The sequence below is a fragment of the Ambystoma mexicanum genome, chromosome 1p, assembly GCF_040938575.1.
Source record: "Ambystoma mexicanum isolate Mex_15411 chromosome 1p, UKY_AmexF1_1, whole genome shotgun sequence".
Classification (NCBI taxonomy): Eukaryota; Metazoa; Chordata; class Amphibia; order Caudata; family Ambystomatidae; genus Ambystoma; species Ambystoma mexicanum.
In genome coordinates this window covers 1,119,104,835-1,119,129,502 of record NC_090921.1, presented here as the reverse complement: position 1 = coordinate 1,119,129,502, position 24,668 = coordinate 1,119,104,835, and the positions used below count along the sequence as shown (strand labels likewise).

The 24,668-nt window shown below is 45.2% G+C and overlaps 1 protein-coding gene across 3 annotated transcripts in view; it reads right to left on the bottom strand.

Annotated features, from left to right (window-relative positions):
- Nucleotides 1-24,668, bottom strand: part of HEATR3 (HEAT repeat containing 3) — a 366,680-nt gene that overhangs the window by 289,537 nt on the left and 52,475 nt on the right. For all 3 annotated transcript variants that reach the window (XM_069604764.1, XM_069604763.1, XM_069604765.1), the window contains exon 3: nt 5,910-5,997. In XM_069604764.1, coding sequence (XP_069460865.1) covers nt 5,910-5,997 — 88 coding nt within the window. The remainder of the gene's footprint in view (nt 1-5,909; nt 5,998-24,668) is intronic.

Genomic DNA, 24,668 nt, shown 5'->3' with positions numbered 1-24,668 from the left:
GAAAACCCCTAGAATGAAATGGGAAAAACTCACTGAACCTTACTGTACAGGGGGCTAACCGCACCGGATTTTGAGCTATACTATCTTACAGCACAAGCACAGTTCGCGAAGCACTGGTACGACCCCAAGGATAGATCGCCCCATATATGGCTTGAGAAGTTTGCAGCACATCCCATAGACCTCCGTTCTATAATATTTTATTCTCAATACAAAGATTCTTGTCCCTTTGACCCCGTTGGGACCACTGTACGCGCATGGAAGGCATTATATAAAAAACTGGAGAGATACCCCATACGACCCAGATGTACCCCTTTGGAAATACCCCGGCATACCACCCACATTGGATAAGACAATACAAAGGCACTGGGACCCAGACAGGGAAATCCAAATGCGAGACATGTTCCCGAATGGCAGATTTGTAACGCTCGAGGAACTCAGGGGGGCAATGAGGGGGGGGACCAACCAAAACACTTGAATACCATAGGATGAAATCTGCATTCAGTGCACGCTGGCCACTCTTTCCGGACGAGCCACAATCCCATCCTTGTATACAAGCCGCCACATTTGGTACGGGGCTGGGAGTCTCTAAACTTTATGCACTGGTACAACTACACACCCCCACCACAATTCAGGCAAAAGCCAAATGGGAAGACCTGAACTTAAATATCCCGGATGAAAAATGGGCGAAATATTGTACGCTTACCAAAGCGTTAACCATGAACGCAGGGCTAAGACTTATTCAGTTCAAAATCCTAAATAGGTTACATTACACTCCTGCAAAGATGGCCAAGTTCTCAACGACTCACACTGGGGACTGCCCTAAATGCAAGGCTAGCCAAGCGGGAGCATATCACATGTATTGGGAATGCCCCGCTGTTGCTGCATTCTGGAGAGAAGTGGCGGAGATGCTTCAAGACATTACACAAATCCCTGCGGACATGCATCCACCGAAATATTTGTTCGGAGACATAGGCAAACAAGGTGAAAAGATCAGCCGGCTGTTCAATGTTGCATGTGTTGTAGCCAAAAGGTGTATACTGAGATGTTGGACAAGTACCTCTCCGCCAAAAACTTTACATTTTATCCGAGATCTGGCCTACGTAAACTAATGTGGGGAACAATATAATATGACTGACACTGAGATGTCGCCCCAAAGACATATGGGCCCCGTTTAGAATGTACTTATGTGAAATGGCCTCTGATGAGGAAATGTCTGTGTAAATTGTTTTGTGATACCTGAGCTACGTCTTTAACAACTGTTGAATTGTGTGTACCGACATATGCAGGTGCAATGAGTTTAATCTGTGTTGCCCTTCAGTAATAAAAAGAGTTTTAAAAAAATAAAATTGCCCCCTAGTTCAGAGCATCACCACCAGGCCGGTTCACAGGCCCCCCGGCGTTGATGCCTTTGGTTTGGATTTCGTTAATGGGATATGGGGTTATCACTCCTCTGTTTGGGGGAGGTTTGTGGGTGGGGTTTGTTGGGTGTTATGTTCTAAAAGGCTTGGCGTTCACAGAGGAGGTTGAGTGCGAGGCAGTGTTGCACAGACGGTACTACGGAGATGCTAGACTGATCCTTCAGCCACTGGGATCACCGCACCGACATTCACTAATCCTCAACGAATATTTGTACACTGTTAACCGAAGATAACTTAACTTTTATGAGTTGGAATGTGCGGGGTCTGGGCAATTATAAGAAAATGAGAACTCCAGAACGTCACTATGTCAAAATCCTTTTTTTGCAGGCTTGTACTGAACACTGAAAAATTTGCCAAAATGTGGGGCCCCCAAAGACACGCCACTAATTACTCTACCCAAAGCCGTGGGGTCATGACCCCAATTCACAAAAGCCTTAAGTTCGATCCCATATCCTCACAGATTGACCCCCAGGGCAGATATGTGCTACTCCATGGCACCCTCCAGAACAGGGAGATGGTCCTACTAAATGTATACGGCCCCAACATCGATGATCCAGATTTTATTTATTTATTTTTTTTACACCTCACGTCCCTCCTTGACAGCTTCCCTCTAATACCGATTCTCTGGGGGGGTGACTTTAAAACAATTTTTGACGTAGACCTCGACAGATCTGGCTCCAGACCCCGCCAACTCACCAAAGCAGCCTATGCTACACTGTCGTCTCTCCCCTGGCTTACACTGGTCGATGCATGGAGGCTTCTTTACCCCGACTCCTATTCCTTCTATTCCTCGGTACAGGACTCCTACTCCCGAATCGATAGATGGCGAGTATCTGACATACTGATAAAGAACGTGGCTCGCCTAAAGATCCTTCCCAGAACCCTTTCTGACCATTCACCAGTGACTATCACCCCGTGCTGGGGCCCAGACCGCGATCGGACTAGACTCTGGAGAATGAAACCTCACTCACTCTTCGACCTTGTATTTATCTCCGAAGTGGAGACGGCCATCGAAGAGTTCTTTGAAATCAACACTGATTCGGTATCCTCGCAGGCCACCCTATCGGAATCTTTTAAAGCTTATATCAGGGCCATAGCACTCTCGAAGGAAAATGGCATCCTTAAAACAATTCGTAAGGATATCACAGAAAGGGAGTCCACGCTATCAGCTCTGGAAGCCCAATGCTCCTTGCACCAAACCCCGGCAACCCTGGCATCCATAGGCGCAGAACTCGACACGTTTTGCTCACTGGCGGATCGCGAGCTGAAATTCTTGGACAATTCTGGCTCGCGAGGAAATATGGAGAAGGCGAACGTCCAGGCCAGGAGCTTCTCCGACGCGAGCTTGGAGCCCCACACATTCCCGGGGTGGAAAGGCCCGACGGCTCCCTAGCCACCTCATCACATGATATTAACTCCGAATTCCTCTCCTACTATGAAACCGTATATGCTAATGCACACAGTGCCCTGATGCCAGAGATTGACTCCTACCTCGATGCCCTCCCCCTCTCGATACTCTCCCCTGAAACCATCGGCTCTCCATTTACCCCTGAAGATTTCTCAAACGCCATAGACTCACTCTCCTCAGGGAAATCTCCAGGCTCAGATGGCATCCCAATTGAATTCTATAAACGCTACAAATCGCTCCTTCTTCCCCGTCTAATAGCCCTCTGGGAGGAATCAGTGGAGACAGGCAAATTCCCCCCTTCTTTCCATGAAGCCACAATAACTGTTTTACTGAAATCTGGCAAGCCCCCCACACAGTGCGGATCGTACCATCCACTTTTGCTCATTAACTGTGACGTCAAAATTTACGCCAAACTATTAGCACTACACCTAGCCCCCTACATGCCCCACATCATACACCCTGACCAAGCTGGCTTTATTCCAGGTCGCTCCACCTCCTTGAATCTGAGGCGCCTCTTCAATATAATTAGCAGGATACACCCAAATACTCAGGCAGTAGCCGCCACACTTGATATGCAAAAAGCGTTCGACTCTGTCATGGAATTACCTCTGGTGGGTTCTTGAAAAGTGCAAATCCGGCCCGCCTTTCTCTCCTGGGTTAGATTGCTATACACCGACCCAGTAGCCAGGGTCCGCACTGAGGACCAATGCCCCCACCCCTGTTCAGTATTGCTAGAGGGACTAGGCAGGGCTGCCCATTCTCTCCTCTGATCTTCGCAATAACGATGGAACCATTTGCGGACATGCACGACAATCCCATGCACATAGGGGCCTACGAACTGCAGGCCAGTCTGATATAGTGTTCTTGTATGCAGACGATGCACTTCTCTTCATCCGCTCAACCTCTACCAATTTGGCTCCGATACTGGAAGACGTGATCCACTTTGGATACATTTCCGGACTTAAAGTGAATTGCTCTAAATCCACCCTCTTCCCGCTCACAGACTGCACGCATCCCCCTCCTGATACCCTGGGATTTGCATGGGCTCAGTCAAAATTCACCTATTTGGGAATAGAAATAGCTTGCCACCCTGACTTGGTCTTTGATGAAAACTACCAAAAATACCTTACGAACCTTGCAACAAAGGCACTGGGCTGGAGTAAACTACCGATTTCTCTTGCAGGCAGGATAGGGATACTGAAGATGATAGTGTTGCCCCAACTCCTGTATAGGTTCACTAATATCCCTCTATGGCCAGGTGAAGAGTTCTTCAGAACATTGACCCGTACGCTCAACACCTTTTTGTGGCACTCAGGTGCAGTCGGTCTCAAACTTAGTACCTTGTCCACTTCAATGGAAGGAGGCGGTTTTGGTGCTCCTGACTTCCTCAAATACTGGCTGGTGGAGCAAATCCAATTCACGTCAAATTGGTTTAACATACTGGACCCCGCTCCACATATCAGGCTCGAAAAACTGACGGTTAGCGACCGGGACATTCGTTCGCTAGTTATTAAACCCATGCCGATTACCCCCGATTCACTTGACCCGGTGGCTTGCACGTCCCTGGCCCTAACCAAAACATGGAAATTACTAGGTACCGCCCATCCCTTCCATGGTAACCTCCCACTTTGGAACTTCCTCCCAGAGGTCCCAAATGTACCACTGTTCATAGTGCGCCAATGGGCCGAGGCAGGATACGAGTTGATCCGAGACATCTTTGAACAAGGCAACTTCATTGAATGGCCAGACCTCCCACTGCCCCTGAGAAGGAGACAGTCTATATGGCTCCAGTGCTCGTCTCTTCGAAAAACCCCAACGCAAATATACCACTTTTCCAGCGATACCACCAGATGATCCCGCCATTACGGAGTTACCCTCCCTCACACCCACGAGGGGTATAGTATCCAGACTCTATACCATGATTCAAACTAGATCCACCCCTGTGTTTACCAAATTGAAACACGCATGGGAAAATGACCTCGCGTTGGAAATGACTGACGAAAGCTGGGCCCATTTGTGTGCACGCATACACAGGGTATCCTTCAACTCCCGTTTAAAATTAATTCAGTTTAAGGTACTCCACAGATATCACTACACCCCGAACAGACTTCATCACATGCTTAAAGACCACTCCCCAAGATGTCCCAGATGTGGCTACGATACCGCTGACTATATTCACATGATCTGGTCCAGTCCCCGCCTTGCCCAGTTCTGGAGTTCGGTATGCTCTACCACATCCTTGACTACCCTGTCATTGCGTCCCCAATGAGGTGTCTCTTCCATGACTTTCCTGAACTCTGCCGAGATTCCAAAAAACTGGCCGGCCTCTGCATGCTACTCGCAGTACGGTCCATCCTACTCTGCTGGCTTCGACCTACATCACCCACTCATGCGCAGTGGCTTAGAGCGGTCACTTGGGCCTCAGACACCGAAGAATCCTGGACCCTACTACAGCCAACTCATTCGAGACCCAGAGACATTTGGCTCAAATTTCGATCCTATTTGTGCCATGGATACTTCATCAGAGTCTGCATCTCCAGCCCCTTCCCCTCCTCCTCCCTGTCCCCCCTCCTGAACTGCTGCCTCTCCAGTCCCGCACCCACTCTGCACATACCTCCCAAACGCATAATCAAGTTGTAAGAGGACTCTGTGTACCCGTATTATCTATACTGTTACTACATTGTACTGCCTTGTATGTTGCTCACCCGTTCCTGTGCTGCCAAGCTAAAAAAATAAAAGTTTTTTTTAAAAAAAAACAAAAAAATTTAAAAAAAAGGGTGCGGCTTGATACTGAAAATCTATGTTATACACTGCCCCATCTCTCAAGGTGTGAAAGAGGTCAGGACTTTTTACAACGGTCAATTTTAACAATGAGCTACCGAGTGGGTACGTTAATTTTGCAAGGCAAGTGGAAGAGTAGAACAATAGTAACTGATCTAAAAATGAAAAACGGGGAAGGTGGAATTAAAGAACTGCATTGCTTTCACAGATTGAACACTATGTACCTGCCATAGGCTAGTGTAACACTTTCTGAAACACAGCAAAACAGTGAAAAATAGAGCACCTGTCCAACTATGACATACCTCTCTCAAAAGAGCCACCAAGGGGGTCATGACATCCTTAGAAACCATGTCATCGCAAACTTCCAATCCACCACACGCGCTTAGGTTTCTAGCAGGAGAAAAGAGAAAAGTGTCTCAGTTTCTGCACATATACAAAACACATTTGACAATTTAACTGCAGTAAACATACTCTGACTCAACTAATTCATAAAATCATTAACTAATAACAGGCATGCTCCCAATTGAACTCAGACAATGAAATCTTATTACACACCTTGGCAACGGATGAGCCAGGTATGTATATACCATACAAAGTATAATACATCCGATAATGCACAGTGATACTGGGCCAGACCTAAACATACTACAGAATTTCTACCACAATATATATTCAAACACACAGATCTAAATAAAAAGCACAAAAAGGGTCGTCCAAAAGAGTATGCATGTGCAAACATTTCAAACAACCAGCAAGGGGGCAGAAGTTGAGACCAAAAAAGAAGTGAAGCGAAGAGACTAGGAAGGTTTTAATCTGTGATCCTGATTAAAAAGTACTCTTACACATAACAAACGATCCACCAAGTGAATGTGAGGTTGGTGTCTTCATAAACTCATTAGGAATCCAGACGAAGTGACAAGATTTTCTTTTCAAAAAGTGCCAATATTACACAAGATGCAGGTTTTGATAGCTTTTATTGGACTAACTGATACTGTACAGAAAAGGAAAAGTGCATGAGCGTTTGAAGTCCCACAGACAGATAGTGAAGAGTGAAATGACAGGTAAAGAAAAAACACAGGACAATTCATTCTCAAAGCGAAGAATAGGTCATGTTACATTTCTTTTTCTGAAGGAACAGTGTGCACGGAATGGAAGGCAGGTCTGGAGTTTCTGTCTTCCGTAAATAACCATAAAAACTACTGGAAGCATAAAATCCAACACTCTGAATACAGTCCACATTTCTAGCTGAGATTTGCAAATCTTTTTCACATCTGCGCCAGCAAATTCATAAAATCACTGATATTTTTCAAATCTTGAGTTGAGCGTTGCATTTTAGGAAAACAGATCTTGTTTACATGTAACTAACATATACAATGTGCCACTACAAAATATGCTCTCTTGGTTTACCTAGTGCAGTCTGCAGTGTTACCTCAGCATTCCACATGTTTCACCATGGTTTACAAGCTTGCATGCAGTATGGCAAATGCAAAATACTTTACCCATTTTTTGACAATGCAATGCCCGCTGTTATCTTAGTGTTTCTAATGCAAGGTAACGGGTGCCAACCATTTGAGCTTAGACTACCAAGATTTCCATGGTCGGAAATCTTGTCTGGTCTAAATTTGAAGGGTCAGAAATGAAAGGCGGATGGTACTTGAGCGTTGTCTTCTGACTTTGCTGATGAGATTGCACTACTGCACCTGTTCTGAAAGTTGGCCAGTATGGGTCATACAGCCTATATCTATCGTCAGACTTTTGTCTTTTAGGTTAAGCATTTTCAGGTACTTGGGCTCCCACTTTCTTCTGTGTGTGTTATTTGTGAGGTCCCTTTTTAAAACCATCACCAATAAATACATCCTGCAATGTGTACCCATCCTCTGAAGTGTCACCCCACTGGTGTTAGTTGTCGTTCAAGATGGTGTATCTACGAGGTTCCCCGGAACATGCACCTCCTTGCAGCCACCTACATACTTTGCTTGCATTGCATGAGGTATGCAACATTTGAACGTATGCATGCAATGTCTGGCGATGCACAACAGATCAATACACTGCATCTGCAATAGCAACTCCACAGAACCGAAAAATACAGATGCAAGGGACATACAACTGTAGATCATCCAATGCTGTATACCTCAGCCAATACAAAAGAACATGATGATGCAATAGTAATGCTGGTGACCATGTTGCAGGGGGCAAAAATAGATGTTTTAAGCTACTAGCGAGCCATAGAAAAGTCGCTAGCCACCTTAATTCCGAATATAGACATAGCACACCGTGTCTGACTCAGCAAAAGTTCTAATATCACTAGCCAAGGGCTAGAGGCAAGTGCATATTGGATGGTAAAATTACATCAGCAAACAAACTAAGTATGATTAAGTTGATGAGAAACAGCGACTCTAAAAACGACTTGCAAATGTTTCCACATTAAATTAAGAAATTGGCAGTTTATTTTGGTCAAGTTGGCTACAATTGCATCTTATCTGGGGCCTGGTTGCAAGCTACCTATGGACATTTTACAAGGTCTACAAACAGAAAACTGCATTGTTAGCTTTTGTCCCAGTCATTGGCTAATGTTATGAAGAGTGCAAAGTTCCGACTATATAAAATGCAAAGAATATTTATGAGGAGGCATCAATTATGCCAAGATGGAGAACAGAACTTGATACAGCATACAAATGCAAGGCATAGACTTCCAAACCACACTAAATGTGTCTAGCGCCACACAAATTGTTACTTGTAGTCACTTATCCCTTGCAGTGCCCCTACAGGGATAACGGCCATTAACATACCAGACAAAATTAATAATGTAAAATTGTACAGGTGCCATATGGTTACACAAATTATTTATTATGTTTTAACAGATGATTCATCTTAAAAATACATTTCTAGCTGTTCTTGGAACATACCAGTCTACAATTGGTGAGCTTAGTACATATACTTTTTGGGCTCCATCTATATCACACCTACAGTCTACAATCAATTTCCAATATACCAATGGCCCAATCAATTTCCAATATGCCAACACGTGTTTCTCTCATAAGATATCAGGACAACCTGTGCAAAGTAATACTTCCAATTATCAAAAAAAACGTTCAGGCCCGAATCCGAAACAAATTGGGATTGCCATTGAATGGTTTTATTCGGTCTCTCCTTCGATGCCAATGTCAAAGTAAATAGGTAAAAACGATGTATTTGGCAAGCATAAGTCTTTTAAACGCTTTTGATAGTTGGACCTCAGAATAACTGCCCTAACACCTAAGGCTTAGTAAAACCATACCACCGAGACGGCACAAAACTCCAATCTTGGTATAAGGCTGTACCACCCGAGTATTTGTTAGCATAGACAGAGCAGCCAGGCTTATCTTTGGAGGGAGAGAGGGCTGTAGGAAGGTACAAAGAACTTGTAGTATACCAAAGGTTCAATAGAAACACTTACAAACCACCAGGAGTATTATAAAAAATAAAAATATATGCAGTTAAGGCTAAGTTAAGTCTTGGGATAAGCCCTTTGTCATGGAGTCAAACACATTATATAGTGGGGCGTGGCTTGCCATGATGCAGTGAGGAGTGAATACCCTGCCAAATCCTGGACCGTTTGCTGCAGCCGTATGGCTAATATTGGTGGCGGTGTGGAGAGGAGGCTGTAGCCAAGATGGCGACCGTCCGCGGACTGCCCTGAGGCAACAGACGTGCCCAGGTCTGGTGTGGGTGCCCGTGCTTTGCGGAGGCTGCTCTGACCCTTGGAGAGGGCGCAAGGTGGAGGGGAGTTCCGCGCATGTGCTATCCCTGCCCCGGGAGTGAGAGATGAGGTGGTGGGAGATCAGCTCTGCAGACCCATGGGATCTGCCTGCCTATCGGCACTCTGAAGCCGACTACCTCCAGCTTTGTAACAGCTCCTCTTGGCTTGGTGCCGCTGCGCTGTGTGTGCTCCTGTGGAGCCAGTGATCCTGTGTTGGGAAAAAACCACTTACATTAATCAGTACCGCATGGAGCAGCTGCTGATGGCTCTGGACCCCGCTCCCTTGAGGGCATGGTCAGTGTAAGACTGGGCTGCCTGCTGCTTTGGAGGGAACCAACCAGACACCTATAGACTGTGTGGACGAGGAGAGGAGACATGGCTGGAGTGTTGGTGTGATCTGGCTGGACTGGGCTGCAGTAGCGCAATTACCATTACTCCATTATAAAGACTGTTCGGTTGGCCCACCGTTGCTGGCCAGACTACCGAGTGGAGAACTACCAAGGCCACCTTTGGATTTCCGCTTTGACCATCTGCTTCATGGACTGTGCACACTGTTGAGTTTTCCTGTACCGTGAGTCAGTCCCCTGTATGAAGTGTCTCTTTGCCATGTTCGTGATGTGACCCCCCTCGACGATTGTGGTTGGCATACCTCTATACGTTTTCTACTGAGTTGGGATTATACTTGATTGCCTTGCCCTTGACAGCAAGCCACGCAGTTTACCACACAGTTAACATGCCAGAAACTAAGGCAAAAGGGAACCAGAGGAAGACCATCATGGACTCATTCGGACCTAACGATTTCTAGAAAGATCCCACTAGGGAGCCTGAGAACATGTCAATGTCCGAGGGCCCCCGCCAGCAGGACCAAGAAGATAAAGTGTTGGAAGCAATTGCTGCATTGCGCACTTCCATTGGGTACAAAAATCGATGAGGTCAAGATAGGCTTGAACCTTTTGCACCAGGATGTGTGGTCACTATCCTTTCGGGTGGCGGAAAACAGAGCAAATCACGACTATGAAGGGCGACACAGAGAAGCTTAAGGTCACGTTGGAGGAGCTGGTATGTAGAAATAGCGTCTTGGAACAGCGCGCTGAGGATGCTGAGGGCAGATCAATCCCACCGCAATAATATTTGCATACTGGGTCTTGAGGAGGGGTAGGAAGGCCCCAAGCCCACGGTCTATGTTGAGAACCTACTACTACAAGAAATTGGCCCTGGTAAGCTGTCTCAGGGTTTTACTGTTGAGAGGGCGCAGAGATCATTGGCCCACCCTCATCCCCTGGGTGCACTCCTGTGCCCTGTTATCGCACAGATTCTCAATTTTCCTGACTGAGAGACGATCCTCAAGTTCTCCAGAGGAGGAGGGGCGATCAAGGCCCATCGTCATTGGCCATTTACCCAGACTATACCCCTCTGGGGCAAAAGAAGAGAAATATGTTTGGTGCAACCAAGGAGCGCCTCAGTATTGGGGGACTTAAATATATGCACATATAACCAGGTAAGCTCAAGGCGATTTATAAAAGGCGGATCCTTGTTCTTTGAACACCCCAGTGATGCCAACCAATGGATGGACGAATGTGGCATGCCTACTGGTCCTGAGAAGGGGAAGAGAGACCCTGTGACGAGCTGATGGGCCTTCTACCATGTTGCGCAAAGTGACACACGTCTTGCCCAGTTTGGGCAATTTTGTTTCCACTCATACATGCATGGTTCTGTACAGTTGAGAATACATGAAGTCTCTGGAGCGGAATGAATAACCTTACGATCTGAACTTAGCTTACTGTGCTATGGCACAAGAAGGCTGTGACCACGGGGCAGTTATGCCACAGAGGGAGCACGTTGTTGCAGCCTTCCCCATACCTGCGGACCTTTGGAGCATTTTTGTTCTGGGGGGCAGGAAGACTTGAGTGGTCTTGCACTGCTGAGTCACCTGTTTCTATGAACTGTTATGACTTGTTCTTGTTTCAATTTTGTTAGGTTGGTCTTGGGCAATATTGTGACAGAGGGTGGAGTGTGGGCACCCGCAATGGCTGGAGGTGATATATGGGGGAGTGGGTGTTGGGGTGGCAGTAGGGGGCGGACAGGCATTTGGGGTGGGGTGATGAGTAGCTGTTCCCTGCTTATGCGTTGTGGATGGGTGGTGGGGAGAGTTGGAGCCTGTTGGTGCAAGGGAGATGACTCCACTTAAGATTATATCATGGAACAGTCAGTATATCTTCATTTCTGAGATGGCTCCGGTTTGCTTCCCATCTACGTAGGAAATAGATCTCCATAGCCCTACTGCAAGAAACACACCTGTTTGAGGAGGAGCTCAGCAAAATTGTTTCCAAATGGGATGGTAGGGGGGGTTGGTGTTACGCTCACCTGGCTCCCACAGGAGCGTCGGTCGGACCCGGACGGCTGCGGTCTCCACCAACGTGATGCGTAGTGCAGAGATGACTGACTGTACTAGCCCTCCTAATCTTGTCTGCTTGACCCGTAGAAGTATTCTCCTGCAAGTGGAGAGATGGATTTAGCCACCCGTGGATTCAAGTGATGGCACCCCCCACTGTCCTCCCCACTAATCACCTCCGAAGTGCCCTCTCAGCAATCTCACTTTATACTCTTGAAAGATGAGCTCTCCATCCTGCATGGATTGCAGGGGCACGTTGATGCCAGTTACTTCCCTGGTTTGAAGCCTTGGGAGAGTTCCGGAGTGTATTGACTCTGAGGTTCCTGGCGAGGACCAGTAAGTATCAAGTTCATAGAGTTCATAGAGTTCAATATGTCCGATGTTCACTCTTGTTCCCCCCCCTTCCTTCCTTGTCTTGTAGCCGAGTTCGTGAGAAGATGCTTTTGTGGTAGCTGGTGGCGCTCAGGTAAGAGTCTGTATTACCCGACGCTGTCCGGTAAATGTTGCACGTGTTTAACGTGTTTTTCTCTCTTTGCAGGTGCGGCACATGAAGATGTGGAGAGTTATAGAATAATGCCTCCGGTGGAAAATCAGGTAAGTCTATGGTGATAAGAGTTACATTTGTTGGTTTTCTCGGCTCACCTTGTGGTTTTCTTTTGTCCCCCAGGTGCCGGAGTTCGGCGAAGAAATGATGGAGGCAGTGCCGAATCGAAAGTGCTGCGGGGACTGGCGAGTATGGCGCAGCGCTGCTGCTGGAGGTGCGACGCGTACTGAAATGATGTTCTTTCCAGGTCCGGAGGCGAGATGGATCCGGAATCAGGTGAGGAATTCGAAAATAGTTTGTTTTTTAACCTTGTCCTTTTCTTTCCGCTTTGTTTTAGGAGCTCCAGATTCGAGGCGGGCGTGGCAGAAGACTGGATGCTGACTGCAGGCATGGTGAGCGTTACGCTGCTGGATGCAGAATAACGCGAAGCGTGTGCTGATGTTCGGGAATGGTTTAAATAGCCTCCAAAGTAGTTCCAGGTAAGAAGTTCCCCAGAACCACGCCCGAGTAAAAAAATAGTCCCTGTAATAAAATAGTCCCATCCAGGCCTCACGTTGGCTTGGACTCACTTGCAGCATGGTCTGCATCAGATAGGTAAGTAAAGTCTATGAGCCTGGCGCCTATGGTGCCAGGACTGAACCCAAACAGCCTCCAGCCGGGGCTGTTGGGGTTTTAATAAGTATCTGGATGCCTGCTCCCGGAGCTGATGGGCTTGGTCCTGAAGCCCGGGGGTAGGCATCATGACAGTTGGATATGGTTTGTCGTACTCACGGTATGCTAGGGGTGTTTTAGTATGGATTGCCGGTTACGTGCCATTTCAGTTATCAACAGTGGAAAAAGATAATCAGGGCAAACTAATAATTGTGCAAGGGCCTCATTGAGCACAGAGAGGTCTGCATAGTGAATTCATACGCACCAAATCACGATGCTGCTGCATACTTTCATTTTGTATATAAGAGGACGGCACACCTTAAGGGTCTCTTCTGGATATGGGGAAGTGATTTTAATTGCACTCTGAATCCTGCATTGGATAGGTCGGATTGTAGATTCTCCCAACCTTCCCCTGCAATATGTCTATTATTAGCAGTAGTCGGAATTACTCCTACTACTCTGCACCACATAAGGTCCACACTAGGACCGACTATCAATTCACAGGGATGGAGTATTTGACTTGAGTTTGTGAGCGTCACCTATGCTGGTAGGACCATCTCGGATAATTCTCCACTGATTGTTAGCTGGACCCTCCTGGGTACAAATTCCGCGATACCAACATGGCGCATGCCCTCTTGGATGATGTGTTTCAGGACCACTTGACAGATGTACTGAAACAATACTTCGATATCAACATTGGCAGTGTGGATACGGGGGGAGGTGAGTGCTAAAGAGGGGGGCATTAGGAAGACTAACTGCTGAGCTAGGTGCATTGGAAAACAACACACAGGGGATTGAGGCATTGGACAGCGCAAAGGATCCAAACGAAGAAGCCCTACTGCCCATGCATATGATGTGTGTGGAAACCTGTGAGAGACTGCAGAAATGCGATTATAGTCTATACACTTCAAGAATGCATATTGAGGGGGATAAGACTGGTCAAATATTAGCATGGCTATGTAAGAATGAGAAACCCAGGCATGCAAATGCTGACATTCTTGAGGAGTCTGTGGAATCATGGAAGTCTCAGTCAACCATCATTTACTTTAGCAGATACTACCAGGGTCTTTATGGGGTGAACGTGATGATAGACAAGGCAGAGGTCCAATATATGCTGGCGCAAATCGATCTCCCCAAGATCATGGCGGAACAAGCTGCAGACCTGGACGCACCCATAACAGAGGAGTTGCGGAGTGTTGTAGGGTCTTCGCAGTCTGATAGGACTCCGGGTGGTGATTGACTACCATCTGAGTTTTATAAGGCCTACAGTGATAAACTGGTGCCTGTGCTCCTTAAAGTTTTTGAAGAGGCATATGAGATGGATCGTTTGCCCAGCAGTATGTACCGGTTCTTAAACCTGGGAAACCACACCATTTATGTGAATCATATAGGCCTTTGTCGATGCTCAACCAAGACGTGAAGATCCTAACGGCATTATTAGCTGGTCGACTAAAACGCATCATTGAATCCACAATACATTCTGAACAGACCAGTTTTGTCCCTAATATAAAGCACATCTCTGTAGTTACGTAGGCTCCACTATGTCATTGATAGATCCCAGACAAGTGACACTCCCTGTGCGGTGGGGTCATTTGACGCCGTCAAGGCTTTTGACTGTCTACTGGCAGGGGATGTATGCTGTGATGGATGACTTTGGGATTGGGATTGGTGCTGGGTTCTTAAGATGGGTCCAATTGATTACTCTGCACTGGAGGCTAGAGTGCGTACTGGTTAATATACGTCTGTTGCTTGGCCTACATGTAGAGGCACTAGACAGGGCTGCCCTTTGTCTCCGATGCTGTATATATATTGGCACTGAGCCGCTAGCAGTATTCCTGCGCTGCGAGTTTGCAGAGGCCGGGATACTAATTGATGAGACACGTCACCTGATCTCATTGTATGCCAATGACTGTCTCTTGTATATGGACGATCCTGAACACAACCGCCCTATGGTGCTGGAGGTGTTGGATAACTTTGCAAAGCTCACTGGCAGTAAAGAGATGTCTTGTATTTTCCCACTTGTTGGGCTGCGAGCTTGTAGTCCGGCAGACCTTCCGGAACTGGCGATACGGTGGAAGACTAGGTCATTACACTATTTGGGGGGGTGAGGGGAGTCAATATCTGGCACCAGGCCAACCATAGGCATGAGGATAATTCGTTGAAGGCTGTGCAGGGGATATCGGCATCCAAGGAATTCTGGAAGCGACTGCCACTCTCGCTGATGGGAAGGGTTGCCATAGTTATGATGGTTGTGTTGCCTTGTTTGTTGCTAATGGTCCCTTCCTCAATTCCTGGTCCCTTGCTCGTTTTTCTTTTATCTCTGGACTCCCTCATTAATGGATTTCATTGGAATAGGAGTGCATGGTCTACCCTGGGGTAAAGACATGTAGATTGAGGGGTCCAATTTCCTTCGAGTTGTACTACCTGGCAGCCCAGGTGCAGAATTTAGCTAGATAGTTGGCTGATGAGGTCACGCTGGATACCTCGCTGACGAGCGGCGTCCTGAGCCCGGCTGTTCTCAAGGAAGCCAAGCCATTTGGATAACAGGTAAGTGCTGGTTGAGTAAGCCATAGACGTTAGGCCTGGGGAAAATTGTTTGGCGTAGGATGACAAAGATCCTCAGTACGCATACTCCCCAAATATTCAGTTGTCTACGAGACTGTGCCGGGACAGGAGTGGCCTACGCATGCACAGGAGATGGGAGGGACTAGGCCTCACCACCTGGGGAGAAGTGTTCACTACTTCAGCGAAATCCCTGGAAGAATAAGGGATTAACAAGGGACACTTCTTGATGTATGCGAGGCTCACTAACTTTGCCAAGACACAATGGCCAATCTGGCCGGAGGAACCTGAGGGAGATGGGGTGAGGTCATCAACTGTGTATAGCTTAGAAAATGGCTGGAAACCAGTGGCACGTATATATCAGTCCCTGCTTACTGGTGCGAATAACCGGGTTACGCGAATTAAAGATGCGTGGGAGAAGAATTTGGATTGTGCGTTTGAGGACAGGCAGTGGGAGGCGGCGTTACTGTTTACAATTAAGGTTTCCAGGCATATGCGCTTCAGTTGAAAGTCTTATACAGGACATATAGGACTCCACATAGAGTTGCACATTTTAATGAACAGGCTCCCCCTTGGTGTTGGGGGTCGAGGAGGAACCTGTGGATTTCTTACATATGTTCTGGCTGTGCACAAGGGTTCCCTCTTTCTGGCTTCAAGTCAATCGTGCAGTGGAAGGGGGATGGGGGTAGGTCGGTCTGCAGGTACAAGTGGATCCCTATGGAGTGCCTGCTGGGTGTTTACCCCCACGTCCGTACAAATTTAAGCATGTGGTTAAAATAATGGACCAAGCCTGGTTCCTTGCTAAACGCAGAATGGCTATGTCCTAGAGGTTGAGTAAGGGACCCTGCTATGTTGTGTGGCGGCAGGACAGGCTGAGGTGTTCCACGGCAGAGACAGGGTAATGGTGCAGGGCCTTTAGTAGTGGCAGGAATTAACCCACTGCTAACAGAGGCATGGAAAGCTCTCCTACAAGCGATGCTGCCTCGCTCGGATGATAAACCCCCTTGAGCAACTGGGGAAATGTGAGTGCATGTTTTAATGTTCAATATGCTGATTGATCTAATGCGTCCTGTGTGCATACTGCACTGCCCACCCCTGCAACTCAAATGCTCCTACATACCTGTCATATGTTTGTGTACCTACTACCATGTATAATGATTTTGGAGTGCCTATGTTGACCAGTTCATTGCCCAGATATATGGGCTTGTTATTGTGTTTATGTTCTGTTGTCGTTTATGCTTCTGCATATAAAAACATAACCACAACACAGTGTTTGAAGGTACACAGACCAGAGCATAAACCTTCTTCAGAATAACTAACAGTAATTCTAGGGAAGTCCGACCTTATCATACACATTTTGTATAGGCCACACCTATTAATTGGGGGTGGGGAGGGGTAAAACCTTAAGTTACTTTCAGATTACCTTACAGTAAATCAAGGGTAGTAGACGCCGTCAGTCATGCTTTGATACTCAGTTAAGGAATCACTTAGTAAACCAACCCTGTTATTAGGATACATTCCTGAATAGTGGAACACAGATGCAAGGAACAGTATAAACCTATAACTACATTCAGGATAACACTCAGTTATACCAGCTGAGTAAGACCGTTTGGTGTAATATACAATTAAAGTTGCTTTTCAGATCAGTGGAAGACAGACTAAGGTAAGCAATAACTTTCAACACTAATTTAGGATTGCACCAGGCAGACCAAGTTCAGCTACACCTACAGGACACTTTTTTAAGAATGGGACACAGCTATTCTAGGTAGGTAAAACCTAAGGGTGCAATATACTTTTACAGTTGCTTTTCAGATCAGTGGAACATAGACTAAAGGTACACAATAGCCAACTTATTTTAGGGTGGCACACAGCTATTCAAGGTAAGTAAAACCTAAAGTAGACTTATTCTAGACAGGCTATGCAGCAGGTCAGTGGAAGCAAGACCCAGTTGGTATACTTATACAGTTATAGCCTAAAAGAAATGGTTGGTGTGGGAGGAGAGGGTCCATGAGCTATATTAATTGTCAGGAAATAATATGTTGTGATGTGTTTTGCTCTGGTGTGTCGATCAAAAATAAACATGTTTAAAGAAATAGTAAAGTGAAGCCAACAGCATTGCTTTTGGGAAGAGGCCCAACTAATACACAGGTGAGTAAAATAACCTTATATATACACTTTTCAGAATGGCAAAATACATTTGCGGTAAGAACTTTTGTAACCACTCACACTCGGAGTGAAAGTTACCAAACAACTCTTTTGCAAGTAAGTACAATTTCAAACACTTGTTATCTTTTCTAGGGCAAAGGCCCAACCGTTAAAAATCTTTCCCTATTCTTGGAGCAGGATTATTCTCAGTGGCAGAAGGGGGGTCACTAGGTCTCTAGTGTCCAACAGACAGGACAGGATAGGCCCAGAAGTAGCAAAAGTCAACATTCCTAGGGAAGACCGTTCAAACAAGAAAGTATCTCACTTTAGAGAGGTTGAAAGGGTCCAGGAACTTCTGAGAAACATCCTAGGAGTATTCCAGCAGTGGGTCTGGGCGAACTGGATGGGAGGACTCCCAATCACAGAAATCACACAGGCTTAATAAGTAAATACCCCAGCCAACACAGTACCTCAACACAGAGGAAGAGTTTTCAGCGGAGGAGACTTTAGGATCTGCAGCCAAAAACCTGGTTGATTAATTCCTTGTCATGAAGACTGAAGACAGGGCACTGGAAGGGATTTTGCAGCAGGGATCAACAGGGAATGCTCCAAGCAAGAGTTTCTTCGTGACTGGATGCGGCTTTGGTTTTGCCCCCTTTTCAGGAGCCAAGATATTGCTGGTCAGATTCTCATTTCTAACCTGGTGCAGCAATCTGGTGAGGGGACTTTAAGGACAAATTATGTCTCTGGAGAGCAAGAAGTAGGCCACCAAGGTTTCAGCTTAATTCGGAATACTATGCATCGCACAATGGCTTGAGGTACCAAGGTATTGAGGTATTGCATCCCTGCAAGGTCGCAGCACGATGTGGGATGGCTCAAAATGCAGGTCTTCATGAATTTAATGGATCTCACCAGGCTCCGGGTCTGGGTCATCATTTTCTGGGCACCCCAGGTTGATTGGAAGGAAAGGTTAACAGCAAGCTCTGGTTACACAGCAGGCACTCTGGTCGCTGGAAATAGCTGCAGCCGTATTTTTTTCATCTTTCTCTTCTGTTTCAGCTGCAGTGATCGACTCGTCAGCAGCTTCCAGGTTCAGAGTATTTAACAGGAACTACAGCACAACTTCTGCAATCGCTGCCTGCATTTCACAGAAAGGGACGGACTGGCTGTCCAATAAGGCCGCCCATCGAGACTGGGATCCTTTCAGGCAAGGTGTGAGACAAAGGGCTGCTGAGTTTTGGACTCCTCCCTCGCTTCCTGGCTTCTCAGACATTCTGGAGCCTTGGCAGAGAATACAAAGGATTCCTGCTGAAGCCAGAACTCCCACCAAGGTCATTCCCGCCTAGAACGGCAAGACCTCAAGAAAAGGCGAAAAGGAAGGATCCCACCCTTTTAGAAAAATGGTGGCCCTTCTGTGCAATACAGAGGCCGAGTTAACAGCCTGCGAGTAACAAAGACTAAAAGCCATAAAGGTAAAACCACTGCCACCAGCCATTCAAGCAAACTTGTAATATATTCCCCCCACCAGTCCAACACTCCACATAAGGTGGGGTGTGCTGGCTCACTACATACAATGTAAAGGGGGATGAAAATCCCCATTTACTACTTGGGAACTGGCATTCACACAAGTACATGAAAGAGAAATGAACATGGGAGCCCATAGAAGCAACCCAGCCTAAACCCAAAAGTTGGAGGAAACTTACTTCAAGCATACACTATGGAGATATAAAAAGGTCATCCATAAAAAGAGTAAAAGACTAGCTGAGAGAGGGAAAAGATACCTCTTCACCTAGGGACAAGGTAAAATAGTTACCTAGTCAAAGCAGAAAGTTCGGGGGTTGACACAGGTCAGGAAGATTTATCATAAATATAAAATCTCACCCAACAATAGGGTCAATAGGGAAATGTTATTTTAAGTAATTGTCTTTCCCAAAGGGTATATTAAATCGTAGTTCACATAAGAACGGCCTAGAATGTCGGTGCTCGACTGCCCCAAGTGAGTGGGACCAGACTGATATGCAAATGTATATAATTCTCCTCCTTGAAAGGTATAGGGAGCTAAAACGTGGTTGTAGACCTCCAGAGTAGGCACCTTCACAGAAAGCAGGTTATTTGGCCAGGTTCGTTCTCGGTAGATGGCTCACAGACCTTTTTTTGTATTCTAAAATGTATTATGTTGCTTCATCATAATACTGAAATCCAAGTGAGATTTAATGGGGATGGTGACCTTTCGCAGGCGGCAGTTTATTCTTTGGTTGGCGTTAAACAGAGTTGTAGCATTTCCCCTATACTTTTCAATCTTTCGATCTCTGACATTGAGGGTTTGTGGGGGAATCTTAACTCACATCCAGTAAATTTATGCCATTTGCCCTTGGATTGGGTGGCCTTCGCAGATCTGCTTCCGTTTGATTTAACACTGATAGGATAATGAAAACTTTCTGCTTTTTCAGACTATACTTGGTCCAACCATCTTGTTGTTAACCCAGAAGCCTAAAATATGAATCTTATCAAAATTAAGATCTCGAACGGTCATGAAACGGAAGGTGTCGGGATCTAAATTGGAACGAGTGCAGCGACTTTCGTGTTTAGGGTTCCAAATATCAAATTCCACTTCTACAAAGAAAATTGTGGAAACTGTAAAAAAACCACACCATCTGCCCAATTAAAAAGAAATTATTTGAGACTGTTCAAATTGACTTTGATGCCTGTATTATTATGCTATTAACGTAATTCTGAGTATCATCATAATCTGAGAAGTTCTGAACATCTTGAAAGGCTTAATTATACAGTGTGGTTAACTGGAAGGCAAAGAAAGAGTATTCTTTTACAGCACTCGTTCATTACCTTCCAACTAACCCAAGTGTATAATTTGTCATAAATTAGGCTTAATCTCCTCAGAATCCATTGTATTATGGAACATATTAAGTCAAAATGCAAACATTTTAAATCCTCTGCCAGATACCTTACTGAAGTATGTTGAACGTTTTCTAGATGGAGGACTATTTACATGAGATTGAGGTTTAACTTGACACATACTTTGGAAGTTTTAGGCCCTAGGTTGGGCTTGCAAACAATTGACAGAATCTGTAAATTATGTAAACCTAAGAATGCTATAAAAACATTAAAACCTCTTTAACGTTTCTCCTGCCACAAGGGAAATGAGAATCAATTATTTTTCTAAATATGTATATAGATGTATTGACAACGCTAATGAGTACCTTTGGTTAAGAATGATGAATGGTGATAAAATATTCTTGGTTATAAATTTAGCTCGGTTTTTAAAACCGCTGCATGAAATGTTAGATTCACGGATGAATTTTAGTAAAGGGGGAGTAAGTAATTATTATTAAGGCATGATTTTCATTTAATGGTCTTCTATGATGTATTAAGGCAACATGTCATGTTTTAAATGTTTTTGTATTGTCTTCATTTATTTTGTGAAAGGTTTGTTGTATTTTATCAAACCAAAAACACATTAAAAACAATTATAAGAAAAACAATTAAGAACAAACATTTCTGAAAACACAAAGAGGTGGGAAAGAGGAAAAAGAATTATAATCAGTTACAACTACTAATTTTGCACACACATTTAATTAGCATACAATGTTTAGATTCCTAAAACCTGATTTATTTGTATTTTGGTGCGAATTTGCTTATGAACATTTCTTGAACAAGAATTTGTGTAGTTATAAAGGGTCATATTAAATATTTATTAAAAACATGTTTTAGAAGAGATTTCTATTCATTAGAAATCACAGATGTAACGTGGCTACGGACAGGCTATGATTTGACTGATATCTATAACAATAGTTGTGCTGGTGCTTGCCTTTGGATGTATTGTTTCTTATCCATTTGGATTTTTGTTATGTTCTGTATAAAAAGAAATAATAATGTTAAGATGGATTTCTAGAATCTGGCCTGGACAGATAGGAGGCCACCCTAGTTATAGTGAATGTGGGAACTCTGAGAGGTTAGGCAAAACCCAATCAAGTTATCAATGGAGAGCAGTCAAGGCTTATTCTCAGGAGAGTGCGAGTTGAGTCAGGGGCCCTCACTGAGTCCACAAAGTATGGCACACAATAACTTTAGACAAGTCCATTATAAAAATACAGTTATTTATTTTAGGCCTTCGGAAAAAACAAAAATGAACTAGTCATACAACACTTTATAATACAGATATATACAATCACCATTAGGTTCACTTAATAAACAGATAACTTAATCGAGCATTGTAAGTAAGTGAGATGCAGTAGATGATGGGACCCCATCACAAAAACAATTTCCTAGCTTGAGAAGTTCAAACACTAAGAAGAATGGGGCCTTGTGCCCAAAGGTCACAGTGTTCAACTGAGTGTTTCTCAACTCGTAAGAATTCTCTTTAGAAAGGATGCAGAAGACTTGTGGTGGTGTCAAACTAATTATGCATTCTACAACTATTTACCCAAGGATAGTTCAGTGGTCCTCCTTTCTTACAGACCCCAAGGCTAACCCAGTGGCAGGATGAACTAAGGTGAGTGGAATGGAGATTGCCTCAGGACTTGTTCCCAATGCTATCCTAGGGAGGACAGAGTGGGGCAGGGAGGTTTGTGATAGGCATATTGATGCTTTCTTACCCCACTGACTATGATTTTCCCAGATGTCTTTGTGGAACGCCTGGTGTCACTGGGGACTCATTCGTCTGTTCTTTTCCCCCCCCCGATAAGGGATGCCCAGTAGTTGTGGGTTTGATGATTCTTCCGGTCAAAGTCAAATGCAAGATGCAACCCCCGTCGGTGAAGAAATGCAGAAAATAAGGCTGCAGGCATCCTTTGGAAACTTCACAGGATGGAGGAAGGAGGGTTCCAGTGATGATCCCCATTTGCAGGTGACGAGAGGCGCCCTTCCAGTCACGGTCATAGCAGCTGCTCCAGTACAGGTTCCCTTGAAAGAAGGAAGCTGGAATTCAGGGAGAAGGCGACTTGTGGCACAAGCTGGCGACCACCAAGTTCTGCACTGGAAAGCAGAATGGCGAGGTAGCGCATAAGAGAGCTGGTCAGCCCACTAGAAGTCAAGGGACACTTCTTTATTTTATTTTTTATTGTGTATACAGTTTAGAAGAAAACTTTAACACATTCTTATTAAAATTGAAAAGCTATAGAAAGCAAGATAAGATCCATTTGCAGATCATTAAGAAATTCCAATAACAAATCAATTAATCCAACAACAATCCATAAAGAATAAAAAGGGAAGATACATTTGGCATTAGTCGACGCCTAAGGAGCGATGTACACATGTAGATCCTGTAATCAGCCAAATTGCATGTATAATGTACACAGAATAAACATTAGGAACATCAGCTTTACTTACTTTTACTTAGTTCCTCCAGTAATCTCACATCACTTTCAAATGTTCGCAGTTGCCCATTTACACATTTCTATACTTGTGTTATAGCAATAATCCTGCTACGGCTATAACCAGATGAACAATACAACCAGAAATACTTATGATTTATATCATCAAGGTCTTTTACAAATTTAGAGTAATAGTGTACATAAATCGATATCATGGGGCAGTTGGTAAGTACATGTCTAGCCGTCTCTATTTCTAGCTTATTACAACAGATTCTGCAAGTTCTTTCTTGAACAGGGATTCCAGTCCATGCCCCTCCGATTTCTAATACATCAAGGCGGTTTTGTCTGATATTCATAAACAACAGCCGCTGCGTTACCAAGGATGGAAGGAGCTTTAGAGAAGGCTCTAAAGGGCTGGATCCTCGGGCAGGAGTAGATATTAGTTGTTCCCACTAGTCCAGGGTCTCAAGCACCACTCTGGGTCTTTCAGAGATGAGGCAGAGGAGCAGGGCTTCACCGGGCCGGACACTGGAATGGAGACTGGGCCACTTCGGGAGTCATCTTCGGATCTTTAGCGGTCTGCTTTTCTTTGTAGGATTCTTGGCTACAAATGTAGATCTGAAGACTAGCTGCAGAAGTCCTCCTTTTATACGAAATCATGGGCAACTACTGGTTTCACATCCGACCCAAGTAGCAGACTTTATGGCACCAGTGATGTGGACTGGAACAAGACAGTTTCAGCCCCCTTCCTGGGCTGAAACTGAGCCACACAGGCTCACTAACCAGCGAAAGCAGCATCTTTCCCGGGTAAGTGCATGAGCATATTAGACAAAAGAAAGTGAAACTACAATATGAGCAAAGAACAAGCAAAATTCTTGTGGCATGGCCATTTTTGGGCACTAGCCACTTTCAGTAGCCATACACGGTAAACATGAAAGTGCACTGAGACTAATATGGAAACCCATGTCAAACTATTCTTGGAGACAAATGTAGGGTCTGCGTCTTCCTGTGATTATATCCAGGGAATTGTGATGTCCACTGAACATTGTATTCTTAAAACCATACATCAAGACAACAAGATTAGTGAGGACACCTTACGTCGCCTGGAACAAATCCGGTCACCTGGCCCCCAGTCTGCCACTCTAGCACAGATTAAAGAGGCTTTAGAGAACTTCAGGAACCATGGCGCGAGGCAACCATGGTTCACAGATGCCCCTATGGTGGCAAGGCGGTACGGAGAAGGCGAGCGACGTGCAGATTATAGGCCCGGGTCATTCGACAAGCGGGTGGTGGCAGTTGTATTACACGCATTCAGAATGACTGTGTTGCCTTAGTGCATACAGTGGTTGAAGTAAATGGGGTATTCAAAACCTTTTACTCCGACCTGTATTCCAACAAAGATACTTGCTAGCCTGCTGACAGATAAATGTTTGGGCGATCTTCTGCTTTCGATACTGTCCAACGAGGCTAGAGCTACTCTGGACCTTCCCATCTGTCCGGATGAGATTGCCCGGGCTATTGATGCCTTGCCCTCTGGCAAGGTTCCAGGCCTGATGGCCTCACAGCCGAATTTTATAAACGTTTTAAATTATACTTGGCTCCTCACCTTTATAAAATGTTGATCGAGGTAATTGAGGCGCAGGTGCCCCCTCCTACTATGAGAGAAGCAGTCCTGCAAAAACCCAACAATCCGCCTGA